The sequence below is a fragment of the Ostrea edulis genome, chromosome 6 (assembly GCF_947568905.1).
Source record: "Ostrea edulis chromosome 6, xbOstEdul1.1, whole genome shotgun sequence".
Taxonomy (NCBI): Eukaryota; Metazoa; Mollusca; class Bivalvia; order Ostreida; family Ostreidae; genus Ostrea; species Ostrea edulis.
In genome coordinates, this window is record NC_079169.1 from 28,957,971 (window position 1) to 28,973,798 (window position 15,828).

A 15,828-nucleotide genomic window follows, 5' to 3' on the forward strand; every position below is an offset into this window, starting at 1 on the left:
AAATCTTCTTCCCAGAACCACTGAGCCAGAAAAGCTGAGATTTATATGAAAGCTTTCTGATATAGTGCAGATTCAGGTTTGTTAAAATCATGCCCCCCTGGGGTAGGATGGGGCCACAATAGGGGATCAAAGTTTTACATACAAATATATAAGGAAAATCTTTAAAAATCTTCTTCTCAAGAACCATTGGGCCAAAGAAGTTCACATTTACATGAAAGCTTTCTGACATAGTGTAGATTCAAGTTTGCAAAAACCATGACCTCCAGGGGAAGGTTTGGGGCCATAATTGGGACTACGGTTTTACATGCAAATAGATATGGAAAATCTTCTGATGTGGACCAAGGTGACTCAGGTGAGCGATGTGGCCCATGGGCCTCTTGTTTTCTTTCTTCTTTTAGTTGAAATCATTTGCCGATACACTGGTTGAAAATTCCCAATTTGTTCGATTTTGATGCTATTTTCCCCAATGAATGGGTGGTATCAATGGGTAGAAAAAAAATTCTGCTTGGGTAAAGGGCTTTCAAGTTTGTTCAAATGAAGGGCCATGCTCCCTTCAAAGAGGAGATAATCACAAAATTGCAAAAATAGGAAGAGGTCATTTAAAAATCTTCCTTTCAAGAACCACTGGGACATTTCAAGAACCTCTGGGACAGAAGAGCTGAAATTTACATGAAAACCTCCTGACATAGTGCAGATTCAAGTTTGTTAAAACCATGACCCTCCAGGGGTAGGTTGGGCCACAATAGGGAATCAAAGTTTTACATGCGAAGATATAGGCAAAATCTATAAAAATCTTCATCTCAAGAACCACTGGGCCAGGAAAGTACAAATTTACATAGAAACCTGCTCACATAGTGCAAATTCAAATTTGTTAAAATCATGGCCCCTCTGGGGGTAGGATTGGGCCACAATAGGGGATCAAAGTTTTACATAGAAATGTATAGAGAAAATCTTTAAAATCTTCTTCTCAAGAACCACTGGGCCAGAAAAATTTACATTTTCATGAAAGCTTCCTGACATAGTGCACATTGAAGTTTGTTAAAATCATGGCCCCCAGGGGTAGGGTTGGGCCACAATAGAGGATCAAAGTTTTACATACAAATGTATAGAGTAAATCTTTAAAATCTTCTCAAGAACCACTGGGCCAGAAAAGTTTACATTTACATGAAAGCTTCCTGACATAATACAGATTCAAGTTTGTAAAAATCATGTCCCTTGGTGGTATGTTGGGGGAACAATAAGGATCAAAGTTTTATATGCAAATAAATATAGTGAAAATCTTTAAATATGGGCCAAGGTGACTCAGCTGAGTGATGTGGCCCATGGGCCTCTTTTTAAAGGACAGCAACTTGTTTTTAGCTCACCTGAACCAAAGGTTCAAGTGAGCTTTTCTGATCACATTTTGTCCGGCGTCTGTCTGTCCGTCTGTCTGTCTGTCTGTCCGTCTGTCTGTAAACTTTTCACATTTTCATCTTCTTCTCATGAACCACTGGGCGAATTTCAACCAAACATGGCCAAAAGCATCCTTGGGTGAAGGGCTTTCAAGTTTGTTCAAATGAAGGGCCATGTCCCTTTCAAAGGGGAGATAATCACAAAAATAGGGTGGGGTCATTTAAAAATCTTCTTCTCAAGAACCACTGGGCCAGAAAAGCTGAAATTTACCTGAAATCTTCCTGACATATTGCAGATTTAAGTTTGTTCAAATCATGGCCCCCGGTGGTAGGATGGGGCCACAAGGGGGGATCAAAGTTTTACATACAAATATATAGGGAAAAACTTTAAAAATCTTCTCAAGAACCACTAAACCCAAAAAGCTGAGATTTACATGAAAGCTTCCTGACATAATGCAGATTCAAGTTTGTTCAAATCATGGGCCCCTGGGGTTGGTTGGGGCCACAATGGGGGATCAAAGTTTTACATGCAAATATATAGGAAAAATCTTTAAAAATCTTCTTCTCAAGAACCACTGAGCCAGAAAAGCTGATTTTTACATGAAAACTTTCTGACATAGTGCAGATTCAAGTTTGTTCAAATCATAGCCTCCGGGGATAAGATGGGGCCCCAAGGGGGGATCAAAGTTTTACACACAAATATATATGGAAAAACTTTAAAAATCTTCTTCTCAAGAACCACTATGTCAGAAGAGCTGAAATTTACCTGAAAGCTTCCTGACATATTGCAAATTTAAGTTTGTTCAAATCATGGCCCCCGGTGGTAGGATGGGGCCACAAGGGGGGGGGGATCAAAGTTTTACATGCAAATATATAGGAAAAATCTTTAAAAATCTTCTTCTCAAGAACCACTGAGCCAGAAAAGCTGAATTTTACATGAAAACTTTCTGACATAGTGCAGATTCAAGTTTGTTCAAATCATGGCCCCCGGGGTAGGATGGGGCCACAAGAGGGGATCAAACTTTTTCATACAAATATATATGGAAAAACTTTAAAAATCTTCTTCTCAAGAACCACTAAGCCAGAAAAGCTGAGATTTACATGAAAGCTTCCTGACATAATGCAGATTCAAGTTTGTTCAAATCATGGGCTCCGGGGGTTGGATGGGGCCACAATAGGGGATCAAAGTTTTACATACAAATATATAGGAAAAATCTTCTTCTCAAGAACCACTGAGCCAGAAAAGCTGATTTTTATATGAAAACTTTCTGACATAGTGCAGATTCAAGTTTGTTCAAATCATGGCCCCCGGGGGGGTAGGATGGGGCCACAAGTGGGGGGGGGGGGGTCAAAGTTTTACATACAAATATAGGAAAAACTTTAAAAATCTTCTTCTCAAGAACCATTGGGCCAAAGAAGTTGACATTTACATGAAAGCTTTCTGACATAGTGTAGATTCAAGTTTGCAAAGGGAAGTTTGGGCCATAATAGGGACTAAGGTTTTACATGCAAATATATATGGAAAGTCTTCAGATATGGGCCAAGGTGACTCAGGTGAGCGATGTGGCCCATGGGCCTCTTGTTCATTTTACTTTTTGGATTACAGGTGGTACCTAAGAAATTCCTATGCATGTATGCACATGTTTCTCATATTCATTTTACAATTTGTAGGAATCTCTTAAACAACATTTGGAGGAAGAGAGAAAATCTCATAAAGAGTCCATGGACAAAGTCATTGAATTTGCTAATGAGGAAATGAGGGCATATCTAAAACAGGAGAGACAGGTCAGTAAGAGGAAATGAGGGATATCTAAAGTAGGAAAGACAGGTCAGTAAGAGGAAATGAGGGCATACCTAAATCAGGAAAGATGGGTCAGTAAGAGGAAATGAGGGATATCTAAATCAGGAAAGACAGGTCAGTAAGAGGAAATGAGGGATATCTAAAACAAGAGAGACAGGTCAGTAAGAGGAAATGAGGGATATCTAAAACAGGAGAGACGGGTCAGTAAGAGGAAATGAGGACATATCTAAATCAGGAAAGACGGGTCAGTAAGAGGAAATGAGGGCATACCTAAATCAGGAAAGACGGGTCAGTAAGAGGAAATGAGGGATATCTAAAACAGGAAAGACGGGTCAGTAAGAGGAAATGAGGGATATCTAAAACAGGAGAGACAGGTCAGTAAGAGGAAATGAGGGCATACCTAAATCAGGAAAGACGGGTCATTAAGAGGAAATGAGGGATATCTAAATCAGGAAAGACAGGTCAGTAAGAGGAAATGAGGGATATATAAATCAGGAAAGACGGGTCAGTAAGAGGAAATGAGGATATATCTAAAACAAGAGAGACAGGTCAGTAAGAGGAAATGAGGGCATACCTAAATCAGGAGACAGGTCAGTAAGAGGAAATGAGGGATATCTAAAACAAGAGAGATGGGTCAGTAAGAGGAAATGAGGGCATACCTAAAACAGGAGAGACGGGTCAGTAAGAGGAAATGAGGGATATCTAAAACAAGAGAGACAGGTCAGTAAGAGGAAATGAGGGATATCTAAAACAAGAGAGACAGGTCAGTAAGAGGAAATGAGGGCATATCTAAAACAGGAAAGACGGGTCAGTAAGAGGAAATGAGGGATATCTAAAACAGGAGAGACGGGTCAGTAAGAGGAAATGAGGACATATCTAAAATAGGAAAGACAGGTCAGTAAGAGGAAATGAGGGCATACCTAAATCAGGAAAGACGGGTCATTAAGAGGAAATGAGGGATATCTAAATCAGGAAAGACAGGTCAGTAAGAGGAAATGAGGGATATATAAATCAGGAAAGACGGGTCAGTAAGAGGAAATGAGGATATATCTAAAACAAGAGAGACAGGTCAGTAAGAGGAAATGAGGGCATACCTAAATCAGGAGACAGGTCAGTAAGAGGAAATGAGGGATATCTAAAACAAGAGAGATGGGTCAGTAAGAGGAAATGAGGGCATACCTAAAACAGGAGAGACGGGTCAGTAAGAGGAAATGAGGGATATCTAAAACAAGAGAGACAGGTCAGTAAGAGGAAATGAGGGATATCTAAAACAAGAGAGACAGGTCAGTAAGAGGAAATGAGGGCATATCTAAAACAGGAAAGATTGGTCAGTAAGAGGAAATGAGGGATATCTAAAACAGGAGAGACGGGTCAGTAAGAGGAAATGAGGACATATCTAAAATAGGAAAGACAGGTCAGTAAGAGGAAATGAGGGATATCTAAAATAGGAAAGACAGGTCAGTAAGGGGAAATGAGGGCATATCTAAAACAGGAGAGACGGGTCAGTAAGAGGAAATGAGGGCATACCTAAAACAGGAGAGACAGGTCAGTAAGAGGAAATGAGGGCATATCTAAAATAGGAAAGATTGGTCAGTAAGAGGAAATGAGGGATATCTAAAACAGGAAAGACAGGTCAGTAAGGGGAAATGAGGGATATCTAAAACAAGAGAGACAGGTCAGTAAGAGGAAATGAGGGCATATCTAAAACAAGAGACAAGTCAGTAAGGAACACGATATTCGTTTAGTAGATAGTCAGTACTGGTATCATGTGATCTGAACTCCACAATAGACAGTACTGTTATCATGTGATCTGAACTCCACAATAGACAGTACTGGTATCATGTGATCTGAACTCCACAATAGACAGTACTGGTATCATGTGATCTGAACTCCACAATAGTCAGTACTGGTATCATGTGATCTGAACTCCACAATAGACAGTACTGGTATCATGTGATCTGAACTCCATAATAGTATGTAATTGTAACATGTGATCTGAACTACACAATATCATATGTCTTAATGCTTCTAATATCATGGTCTAAATGCCAAGCTTTTGGAGAAGGAATGATCATTACCCATATTTACGTCTTATGTTTGACATGGCCGTGTCACAAGCAGGGCTTGAACTCACAACCTCCCAGTTACAAAGCGAACCCTCTACCATTGAGCTACCATGACTGTCATATGATTTGCATATGAAGTTAATCATATGGAAAAAATCATTTAAAAGGGATTAATATGCAAAATGATAAGTGTTTTGAAGTGAGCAAGTGGGAAAACATGCTGAAGCTGAAAAATAATTAATCTATTGAGTCAAACAAACATTTAAAGCTGTCCCTGATACAGTTTTGAGTTCACAAATAAATCCTAGAAAATCTAAAGCATTTAGATATATATTTTAACACATTAATTGTACTGTCAGTGTATAACAAACCCAGGTAGAAGTTAACCCACAGGCTACTCAGTCACAACCCTCTTCTCTCTTCTGTAGAAGGATAGGCAGCTACACCAAAGACAGCATGCTAGTTTGGATGTGTTCTTGAACAGTGCAAGACAACAATTAACACTCTTGATGGAGAATGATTCAGAAACCATGTTACCTGGTTATCAACAGCAAGGAGAAGAGAAAAGCAGCTCATCAGTAGACAAAGAGTCACCAAAGCAGACATACTATGTGTATAGCTAATCATATCTTATGACCAAATATGTGACTGAAATTTATTATGACTGGAGAATTTTGAATGGAAAAAATAGGGGTAAAATTACCATAAAAAGAAGCAAATACAAATTTTGGTATTATTGTGATTGTTAACGTATTACTTGTTATTTTGAATTTCGACTGTGAACATTCCAAAAACCAGTTTGTCTAACATATCCTCAGTGGGCATACAGAAATCGTTTTAATGCCCCCAAGAATCAAAGCTTTTGGGACTTGCATGTAGTTTTTTGCCTGTTCATCTGTCTGTCCATTTCTTTCATGTCAAAAACAACTACATTATTTCTTTTAGAGGAGAGCTTTGATTAAGGTGCAATCCTTTCCAATTGTACCATATTAAACAATATTTTGATCCTTGACCCACCTATCAAAATTTTTTAATTTGCTTTTAATATATAAAACTTATTTCCAAGAGCTCTATGACATTAGTAAATTCAATCCTTTGCAGGGGTATATGCATTCACGTTTCACAAACAGATCTTGTGCTTTGAAAGAATTTTAAACAATGTGTATGTGCAGATACTACAGAATCTAAGACATTTTGATAGGTCATCTGAGTCACTTAGGTGACCTATTGCTATTGGTCTGCGTCCATCGTGCATTAACAATTGAGCATTTTAAACTTCTCGATAACTACCCTTCCAATTCTTTTCAGATTTGATATGAAGCATCTTTAGTACAAGGGGGACTCCCTGCACCCCTTAGGTGTGGGGCAAAAATGGACCAAAATCTTCTTTACAACTGCACATTGATAAAAAAAAAAAAATTGAATGCCTAGTCATGTAGGGCAGGAAGGCCTCTTCCAAAATCGTAAATTTCATGATTCCTTGGGTAAAGGTTCTGACTCTATGGTGGGACCAAACTTGGCATTTAGTTCATATGTAAAGCATTTAAATAACATCTTTATCTTTAGTGCTATTAATACTAAATTGAAACTGAATGAATATTTAGTAGGAGCAGATAACATTTTACCAAATTGTGAATTCCATGATCCCAGGGGTAGGGGTTTTGGTACCATTGTGGGTTAAAATCAGTTATAATGATTAGATGTCCTTATCATTTGAAAGACTTCTTTAATTTTGCTGATACTATTAGAAGAAAAAAACTAAATGCCTATAAGGAAAAAACCCCAGAAAGGAATGTACCAAAATAAAGAATTTCACAAACCCAGAGTTCTGACTCTAGGGCGGGTCTAGCTGCAGAACTGTAGCTCTCTGAAAAAATATTTTGACATAACAGAGAGCTACAGAGCCGCCCCTTATAAAAACCTTCGATTTACGGCGCACAAAAAGTTGCGCATGGTTGAGGCCTTATATCGTTGTATTCTTGAGTTGCTGTTTCATATATTTAATATCAAAAAATTCTCTGTTATGTCAAAATATTTTTTCAGAGAGCTACAGTTCTGCAGCTAGGGCGGGTCCAAAATAGTCCGATAGTGTTATATAACATGTAAAGTCTTTCATCAGTATGGGCTCTTTCAGGGGCATTTGTGTTTTTTCAAAAGAACACTTCTTACTGCTAAATATTAAGAATTTACCTTAGATATGCAGAACAGGAAAATTATAGATTTTGTAGCCATTGGAGAAAGTGATACTTTTAATTAATACTCAGTTGACCTATAAGGCCTGTTGGTCTCTTGTTATGAGAAAAGATGTGATTCACAGCACTGCACGCTTGGCATGCTGACTTCTCATTTTCACTGATAAATGTATGCTTGTTGTGTTTGGTAGAATTTGTGGAAAGTTTTTAAAGCAGTCACTTGAAAATGTATATGAAATAATGAGATATACTCAGCAAACAGTGCAATAAACAATGCTTTAAAAATGATTGCGACTTTGTGATGGTTCTGGGCCTTGTGTTGGTGCTTGCTATGTATTGTGTATGTACACATCTAGTTATGGAGGTTCCTTTCATCATTAAGTTAATAATTGCTGTCCATTTTCAAAAGTGGCCAACTCTGTTCATGACAACTACATTGCAGAAATATTGTACACATGTCTGAGTTTACCTGTGGATTTAGAATGCAGATGTCTTTAACATAAAGCCTTGCACTCAGAGTTATAGTGTTATTCATTTCATCAGTAGAAAAAGCATGTACAAACTCCAGTAGGAAAATTCTTCTTCTCAAGGAAAAGCAATATTTAATGGACTTGGTATGATAAAGGTTGAATATACCCCCTACAAAACATTTGGGAAGATTAGCTGAGGATAGTCTATTAGTGGGGAGATTAGTCTTGGCGATATTTAGCTTTTCAAGCAAAATGTATGTCCTACAACCAATCAGATATGAGTGCCGATACGATAATAAAATCCAAATGGAGTAAATATAGAGAGGCATAAAATGTTTAAATTGTGTTGTCTGACTGATGTTTTTGATAGAGAAGATATTGTTATGGTCCTTCAACTTTACAGACAGAATGGTCATGACTAGAAGGCTATTGATTTTGGAGTCAAAGGTCACTGGGTTTTTAGCTTACCTGAGCCAAAGGCTCAAGTGAGCTTTTCTGATCAAAATTTGTCGACGTAAACGTTCCACATTTTCGACTTCTTCCCCAGAACCGCTGGGCCAATTTCAACCAAACGTGCCAAAAAGCATCCTTGAGTGAAGGGCTTTCAATTTTGTTCAAATGAAGGGCCATGTCCCTTTCAAAGGGGAGATAATCACAAAAATAGGGTGGGGTAATTTAAAAATCTTCTCAAGAACCACTGGGCCAGAAAAGCTGAAATTTACATGAATGCTTCCTGACATAGTGCAGATTCAAGTGTGTTCAAATCATGGACCCCGGGGGTTGGATGGGGCCACAATAGGGGATCAAAATTTTACATACAAATATATAAGGAAAATCTTCTCAAGAATCACTGAGCCAGATAAGCTGAGACTTGCATGAAAGCTTCCTGACATTATGCAGATTCAAGTTTGTTCAAATCATGGTCCCCGGAGGTTGGATGGGCCCACAATAGGAGATCAAAGTTTTACATACAAATATATAAGGAAAATCTTCTCAAGAACCACTGAGCCAGAAAAGCTGATATTTACATGAAAGCTTTCTGACATTTCAGTTTGTTAAAATCATGGCCCCCAGGGGTAGGATGGGGTCACAAGGGGGGATCAAAGTTTTGCATACAAATATATAGGGAAAATCTTTAAATATGAGCCAATGTGAGCGATGTAGCCCTTTGGCCTCTTGTTGTGATTATCTCCCCCTTTGAAGGGCACATGACCCTTCATTTGAACAAACTTGTAAGCTCTTCACCCAAGGATACTTTTTGCCAAGTTTGGTTGAAATTGGCCCAGTGGTTCTGGAGAAGAAGTCGAAAATGTCAAAAGTTTACAGACAGATGGACAGCTAGTGATCAGAAAAGCTCACTTGAGCTATCAGCTCAGGTGAGCTTAAAAACAGATGGATCCGATTTCAAAAGACGACATATCTCATAATGTCAACAACCTCTTCAGTAAAATAAAATGCAAAACCTCTAGGTATTAATGAATATCTTAAGGCATTGTAAATTGCATCATTCAATCTCGGGGTCGTATGTCACAGTAAAAGTGGATTTATGTGATATTTTATCTTACCTTGTTGGTTTACTTAAATTACCAGAAACAGCTTTGGTGGTGTTGCTGCTGTCGAGTCATTAGCTGGGTCCATCCATCTCCATACGTTTCATTCCTTAACGTCCTCAGGATGGCGGAACAACAGAGTGTGACCAGTCTCCTGCCCTGACGGCCAGGCTTCCACCTACTGTCGTATCTCTGTAGCCACAACCAGCACGTTGCCCTCTCAGCTGCTGCAGCCGTGGCCTTTACTGCTCTTTTCCTTGTTTGTTCACTCAATCCCAGTACTGCCATCATCTTCCAACATGATGCTTCTGGGAAATCCCCTACCCCAACATTGACTGGGAAGTCCCACGTCTGTCGTCCTTCTTTCCTGCAGTCAGTCGCCAGATCGTCATACTTTGCATATTTGCGTTAATGGGCCTCGACATTGAGTCTCCCAAGGTTCTGTGAGATCTATCACCACCAGTTTCTTCTTGCCCTTGGATATTTGCAGGAAATCTTGTCGTTGTACTGTCTCTATTATCGGTGGGAATACTAGCTTTTTCACAAAGTCGACTCACAGCTTCCAGTATCTTGCCATGCTTTGTACATTTATGCCGTCTCTGCACTGTGCGGTGATCCTAGTTGTCTGCTCTCCATTTCTGATTAACTATGGCTGGTCTGAGTATGTGTGGTTCTTCCTCCACCCTGTCTAAAGTGTGTTGACTAATACTTCAACAACCTGGGCATGTCTTTATGTATGCCTTCCCTGGCTTAGGACAATCTGGCAAGATGATTAACGTGCTCAAGGTTTGCTGGTTGGTACCAAAGTGGACACATTGAATCTTCTGTATAAGTCCCCAGATTCTCAGGTTCGTTGGTGTCGCCAGAACATCATACGTTATAACGATCTATTTCGTAAGTACAACCTCGCATTGGGTCAAATGCTGTCTGACGTGTTTCGTACCGATTGTTAAGCCGTTCTTGTCACACTGATTTTGACTGCGGATAACTCCGTTTACCTGATCAAGATATAGGGCTCACGGCGGGTGTGACCGGTCAACAGGGGATGCTTACTCCTCCTAGGCACCTGATCCCACCTCTGGTGTGTCCAGGGGTCTGTGTTTGCCCAACTATCTATTTTGTATTGCTTATAGGAGTTATGAGATTGATCACTGTTCGTTATCTTCACCTTACATCACTCTGCAAGAACTAGAGTTGGAAAGATTGATATTTCCATATATCACTTTACTGCAGCACCATCTGCTCCAATTTCATTGGCTCCTCATATCATTATATGGATGTATCTCGCCTCTTCTGTTGCCGTATCACCTGTTGGATCAATTGTCTCCTATCTCTTGCTGATGCTCCCCGTTATCTAGTTACTGACTAGGTACCAAGACCTTGCCTTCCTCTATAGACAGTGCACAATGACTTTATGGCGAAGTCTTGATTCTGCTTCCGACACTGCCTCAGTGGTTTTATACATTGTGTCCTGACTGTATATAGGTCTCGTCTTATCCTACTTTCGGATACTTGAGGGTCATTATTAATTGGGCGTCCCCAATGTTGAACTCTTCTACCTCTAACCAGAGAGATTAGCGCAGCTTGATCTTCCTGTAGAATCCGACTGGTGAAAAGCAATGTGGCACTCCCATCCATCGTCTGAGATACCTTAGAATCAGTGTATGTAAGAGTTTGTATTGGAAGATCAATGCCTTGTATTTACATTACCAGACAAGTCTGTCTTGTCCATGTTAACAAGTCTCTGTCATATTCTGTTCTAATCAACTGTCATCTCTCATAATACCTCGTACCATTTACCTAAGCATTCGATTAGATTGTCGACGTTTGATGGCACCACCTTTCCATGAATTTTTAGAGTAATTCTTAGGATGGCCTGTACCTTCTACATATTCAAACATCTTGATTTTCAGGCTTAAACTTTCTGTCTCATGGAGGTAACTGGGTTTTTTCATGGCTCCCAAATTCCATCTTGCTTGTGTATGTAATGTCACAGTGATGGTTAAATCGTCCATGTAGCATCTGATTGCTGGTTTTTAGATGTTTGCCTTGCGCTCCCAGTCTCTTTTTGCCCCGCTTCTATCAGTAGATTCATTGCTATGACAAATACAGTGGGTACCCATTCACTATCCCTTTCTCTCACCGTTACAATGATGTTATGTACTCTTCAAGTCTGAATCTTAAGTGAACCCTTCATGAACTAATTAATATGATTGTGCCAATCTTCTCTGGTATACCGCATTGCTGAAATGATATCTCTATGAGCTTGTGTGGAACTGTACCATATGCGTTTGTCAGAGACAACAGTGAGGATCCATTTCGTCACCTTGATTAGTTGGGAAATGACACTGGTGTCTCCTAGACATCTTGGAATTGCCCCTTTCTGTACTGATATATTCACATATCCATTCTCTACTGTATAGGGCGTCATTCGTCTTGCAATCAAAGCAAAGATCTTGCCTTCCATATCGAGGATGATATGGTCCTGAAATGCTAAATCTACGTCGATCTCTCTTTCTATGGTACAAAACATCAATCTGCTACTTTCCAGCAAAGCGTTACAGACTGTAAGGGTGCCTGGCGAAATTCACTTTCTTTCTAATCTTTTCTCACTTGTTCTTTTTGCCTTAATTTCACAGTTCTTTTAATCTTTCCCAGAGGTAGCTTCTAAATTGACTTACTCCCGCCCTCTCGGAAGACCCTGAGGGTGTTCATTCATCTCGATGCTCGTAGATTGGTAATGTGCCCTTTTCCAAAACAACATGTCGGATTACTGTGCCTTCATACCTTGGTCCCAGTCTCTCCTGTTTGTCTAATATTTATTAAATTATTGTTTTGACATGATTTAAAGAGACACTACAACTCATTGTGCGCAAAGAGCATGCAATGAAAAATTTACCACAACTCTTTAAAGTTTTGTTGCATACTTGAATGCATTAACGTTTCGAAAATGATACATTTATAAACATGAAAATGCTCGTTTTAACACATAAGGTTTATACAAAAAACTATGACAGTCTCCTGTTCTTGGTATTCAGACATATGAGAGAGGGCGGGAGAGAGAGAGAGAGAGAGAGAGAGAGAGAGAGAGAGAGAGAGAGAATGCACGAAAAGTAGTAGTCGTGAATTTGTGCAGCCACACAAACTGTTAATGATCCATATATTTTCTATGTTCTGTGATAAATTCCTGCCTATGTACTCAAACAGCAGCGGTTCCACTCCACAAAACAATCACATATAAATGATGCATTGTAAAAATATTGAGAAATTAGATTTTAATTTAATTACTTTTAAAACTTTCTTCAGCATCAAAACGGTCTTCGGCAGGATGAAATGAAAATCTCTCCAAAGAAATACGGAGATAATGAGAATGGTTATTGATGCACTTTCGAGTTTCTTCAATTTCACGCGATGTAATTTTGAAGACACTGCGCGACTAACGAATTCACGATTACAATATACATGTACATGTATCGACAAAATGAAACGGCATTAATAACGTAGACAAACATTCTTTAACAAGTCGATGTCTTTTCCTTTCATCACTGCAACATAATTCTGAGGACAAAATGTATTCATTAAAAAAAACTTTCATTTTTGAAAATACATGTTGGCTTTAACTGCAACGTTTCACGCCAGCATACTCTTCTGAAACAAGTAGCGCTTCATGAAAAGTGTGCCGTGTGAAGAGTTGCAGTTTAGGTCTTCATGTATTTCGAAAAATGAAATTTATTCTTTTATATTTACAATCTAGAATCATACGCACATACGAGGGCGAGCCATTAAGTAACCAGCCTAACTTATGTCCAGTTGAGATCCACCTCTTCTTTTTCGATGTAATTGCCTTCTATTGTGATGTACTTAGACCAACGGTGTTCAAATAAGGGAGATAACTTCAATTGATAAATTCAAAAAACACATTAAAGCAACACCCTAAAACCACCTTTATACTTTTCATATGGCCAGCGATGTTAATATTATTCATACTAATTTAAGACACTCTTGCATTTTAAATAATGATCTTTATCGTAAAAACATAATTGTCTCTCCAAATTGTATATGTGGTCATATTGAAGATGTCCATCATTTCTTTGCATGCAAAAGATACACTCAAGCAAGAAATTGTTTTTTCAATGAACTACTTCAGGTAAATGATATTCCTATTGTCGATACCCACCTTTTATTATGGGGAAATGAATATTTTTCAAATGATGTAAATTTTCATATTTTCATAGCAGTTCAGAAGTTTATTAAGAACTCTTAACAGATTTTAATCGGACCTATATATCATATTTATAAAATATTTTTACATTTTATGCCTGATTATGTACTTGCATGAACCTAAACATATATTGTATATTATCATAATTCTATATTATAACGAATATTATATTTTCTGTGGTACGACAATCTTTATTTGTACATGCATAAAATAACATAATTTTGTATACGGGAGAGGTTTTCTAAGTTACTAGAACTTGTAACCAATCCCTTTGTATAATTTATTTATACAATAAAATATGTTCAAATCAACGGTGTTCAAGTGCCATCAGCCCAGAACTGAAACAGTCTGTCCTTTCCATTGACCTACTCCTCAACTGCCGTCACGACTTCTTCATAAGACCGGAAATGACGTCCATGGATACCTTTTTCAAGTTTGGGAATAGGAAGAAGTCGCTAGGAGCTAGGTCTGGCGAATACCTTTTAAATACAAGTACTGAATTATAGCACGGTACTCAACTTTAGATGAAAAGCATGCCTTTGCATCACTAGCCTTGTTTGACATTCAATATCTTTTATTTTCTAACACCAGGAAAACGAATGAACTCTATGATTATGGATGTCAATCAAATACTCGTTAAACCACCGCGGATTATGAATGAAATTTCTTCCGAATCATGTCGCCTGAATAGATGCCGTCAATATACGCAACATCGTTCGTCATTAAAAAAAACAACAACATATTTTAAGTCTACAACCTGTATTTCCTACAAATATACTTCTGCTATTGCATCCAAACTTTTTAATTACAAACCTTGCAGTTGTAGACTATCTTGCACTCAATCCACGTACATGTTATTGTTCATCGCCTTCTTTTAACTCAGTATAGTCCAGCTGGGCATGTCATTACTGGTGATGTTGATATAGCTGAAAATGAGAACCTGAAACCACTTATTTTAAAAGGTCCTAAATTCAGAGAACCTCGGTCTTTCAATTGGCGACAGAACTTCATCTCCATTATGAATTTTGTCGAAGATTATGCCAGACAATGGGCTAAATATGAAAAAGAACTTGATACCTTGTCAGAATGGCTTAAAAGTACAAGATGAATATTAAAATTAGTATTAGACGCATCAAAACAAAGGTACATAGACTTTCATCTATCCTTCGGTGTTTAGTAAACCAGAAGTGATAAAAGAATTAATAAGTTACATGAAGAATATGTTTTGGTTCCAACTGACAAAGCTTGTAGCAACATTGTCTTTGTAAGGCTCATCATTACAACTGTATTTTAAACGGACTTGGCATTAATTCCACATTTGGTAATCCTACTTATATTCTCAACTGCCATTTCAAAAGATGAAATTCTTCGAACTCGTGCCTCAGTTTTAAACATATTTGATAACCCAGTCAATGGAACAGATAGATACGAGTTACCGTACCTATGATGGATTCCTAAATTTCACAAAATCCCTTACAAACATTTAACAAAGATACATTGGACGTTCTACCAAGCCCCATATCTTTGCTCCTCACGAAAATATTAACAGTTGTGAAGGAGAAACTTTAAACGTACTTTGCCACAACATATGCAAGAAGTGCTGTAAATCAAATGTGGATTCTAAAAAATTCTAAAGAACTTTTAGAAAACTTGATATTGCAAAACTTGTTTCAAATCAACATCAAAGTGTATGAATTTTAATACTTAACACGACCATTCCCCGCGATAAATTAAAGATTAGGCTTTTTGAGGTCATGGACAATTGCCTCTTTAACAAAAATGGAAAACGGAAACATTCGTATCTAGTGATAAGTCATCCCAAAAATTACTTTGTTCAATACAACTCTAATTCCACGCACAAGTACCCTGAAGTTGAAATAAATAATATGCTGGAGTTCCTCATTGACAATATCTTTGTAGTCTTTGGTGATCAGGTCTTCCAACAGGCTGTTGAAATTTCTATGGGCATGAATTATGCTCCTTTGTTAACTGTCCTATTTTCATATTCTTACGAGGAAATTTTTTTTGCTGGGACCTTCAACTCGACATTGAGATGTATCAACGACGTTTTATCTATTGACAATCAATTTACTGTATATAGCGTTTTTCCGCTGGGTGATGAATTTGGCTTATTTC

At 38.2% G+C, this 15,828-nt stretch overlaps 1 protein-coding gene across 1 annotated transcript in view; it reads left to right on the top strand.

Annotated features, from left to right (window-relative positions):
* LOC125645941 (zinc finger protein 853-like) overlaps positions 1 to 7,969 on the top strand; it is a 25,475-nt gene extending 17,506 nt beyond the window's left edge. Inside the window, exons 8-9 of the mRNA XM_056141851.1 lie at positions 3,063 to 3,176; positions 5,687 to 7,969. Coding sequence (XP_055997826.1) covers positions 3,063 to 3,176; positions 5,687 to 5,881 — 309 coding nt within the window. The 3' untranslated portion in view covers positions 5,882 to 7,969. The remainder of the gene's footprint in view (positions 1 to 3,062; positions 3,177 to 5,686) is intronic.
* The last annotated feature ends 7,859 nt before the right edge of the window (positions 7,970 to 15,828 follow it).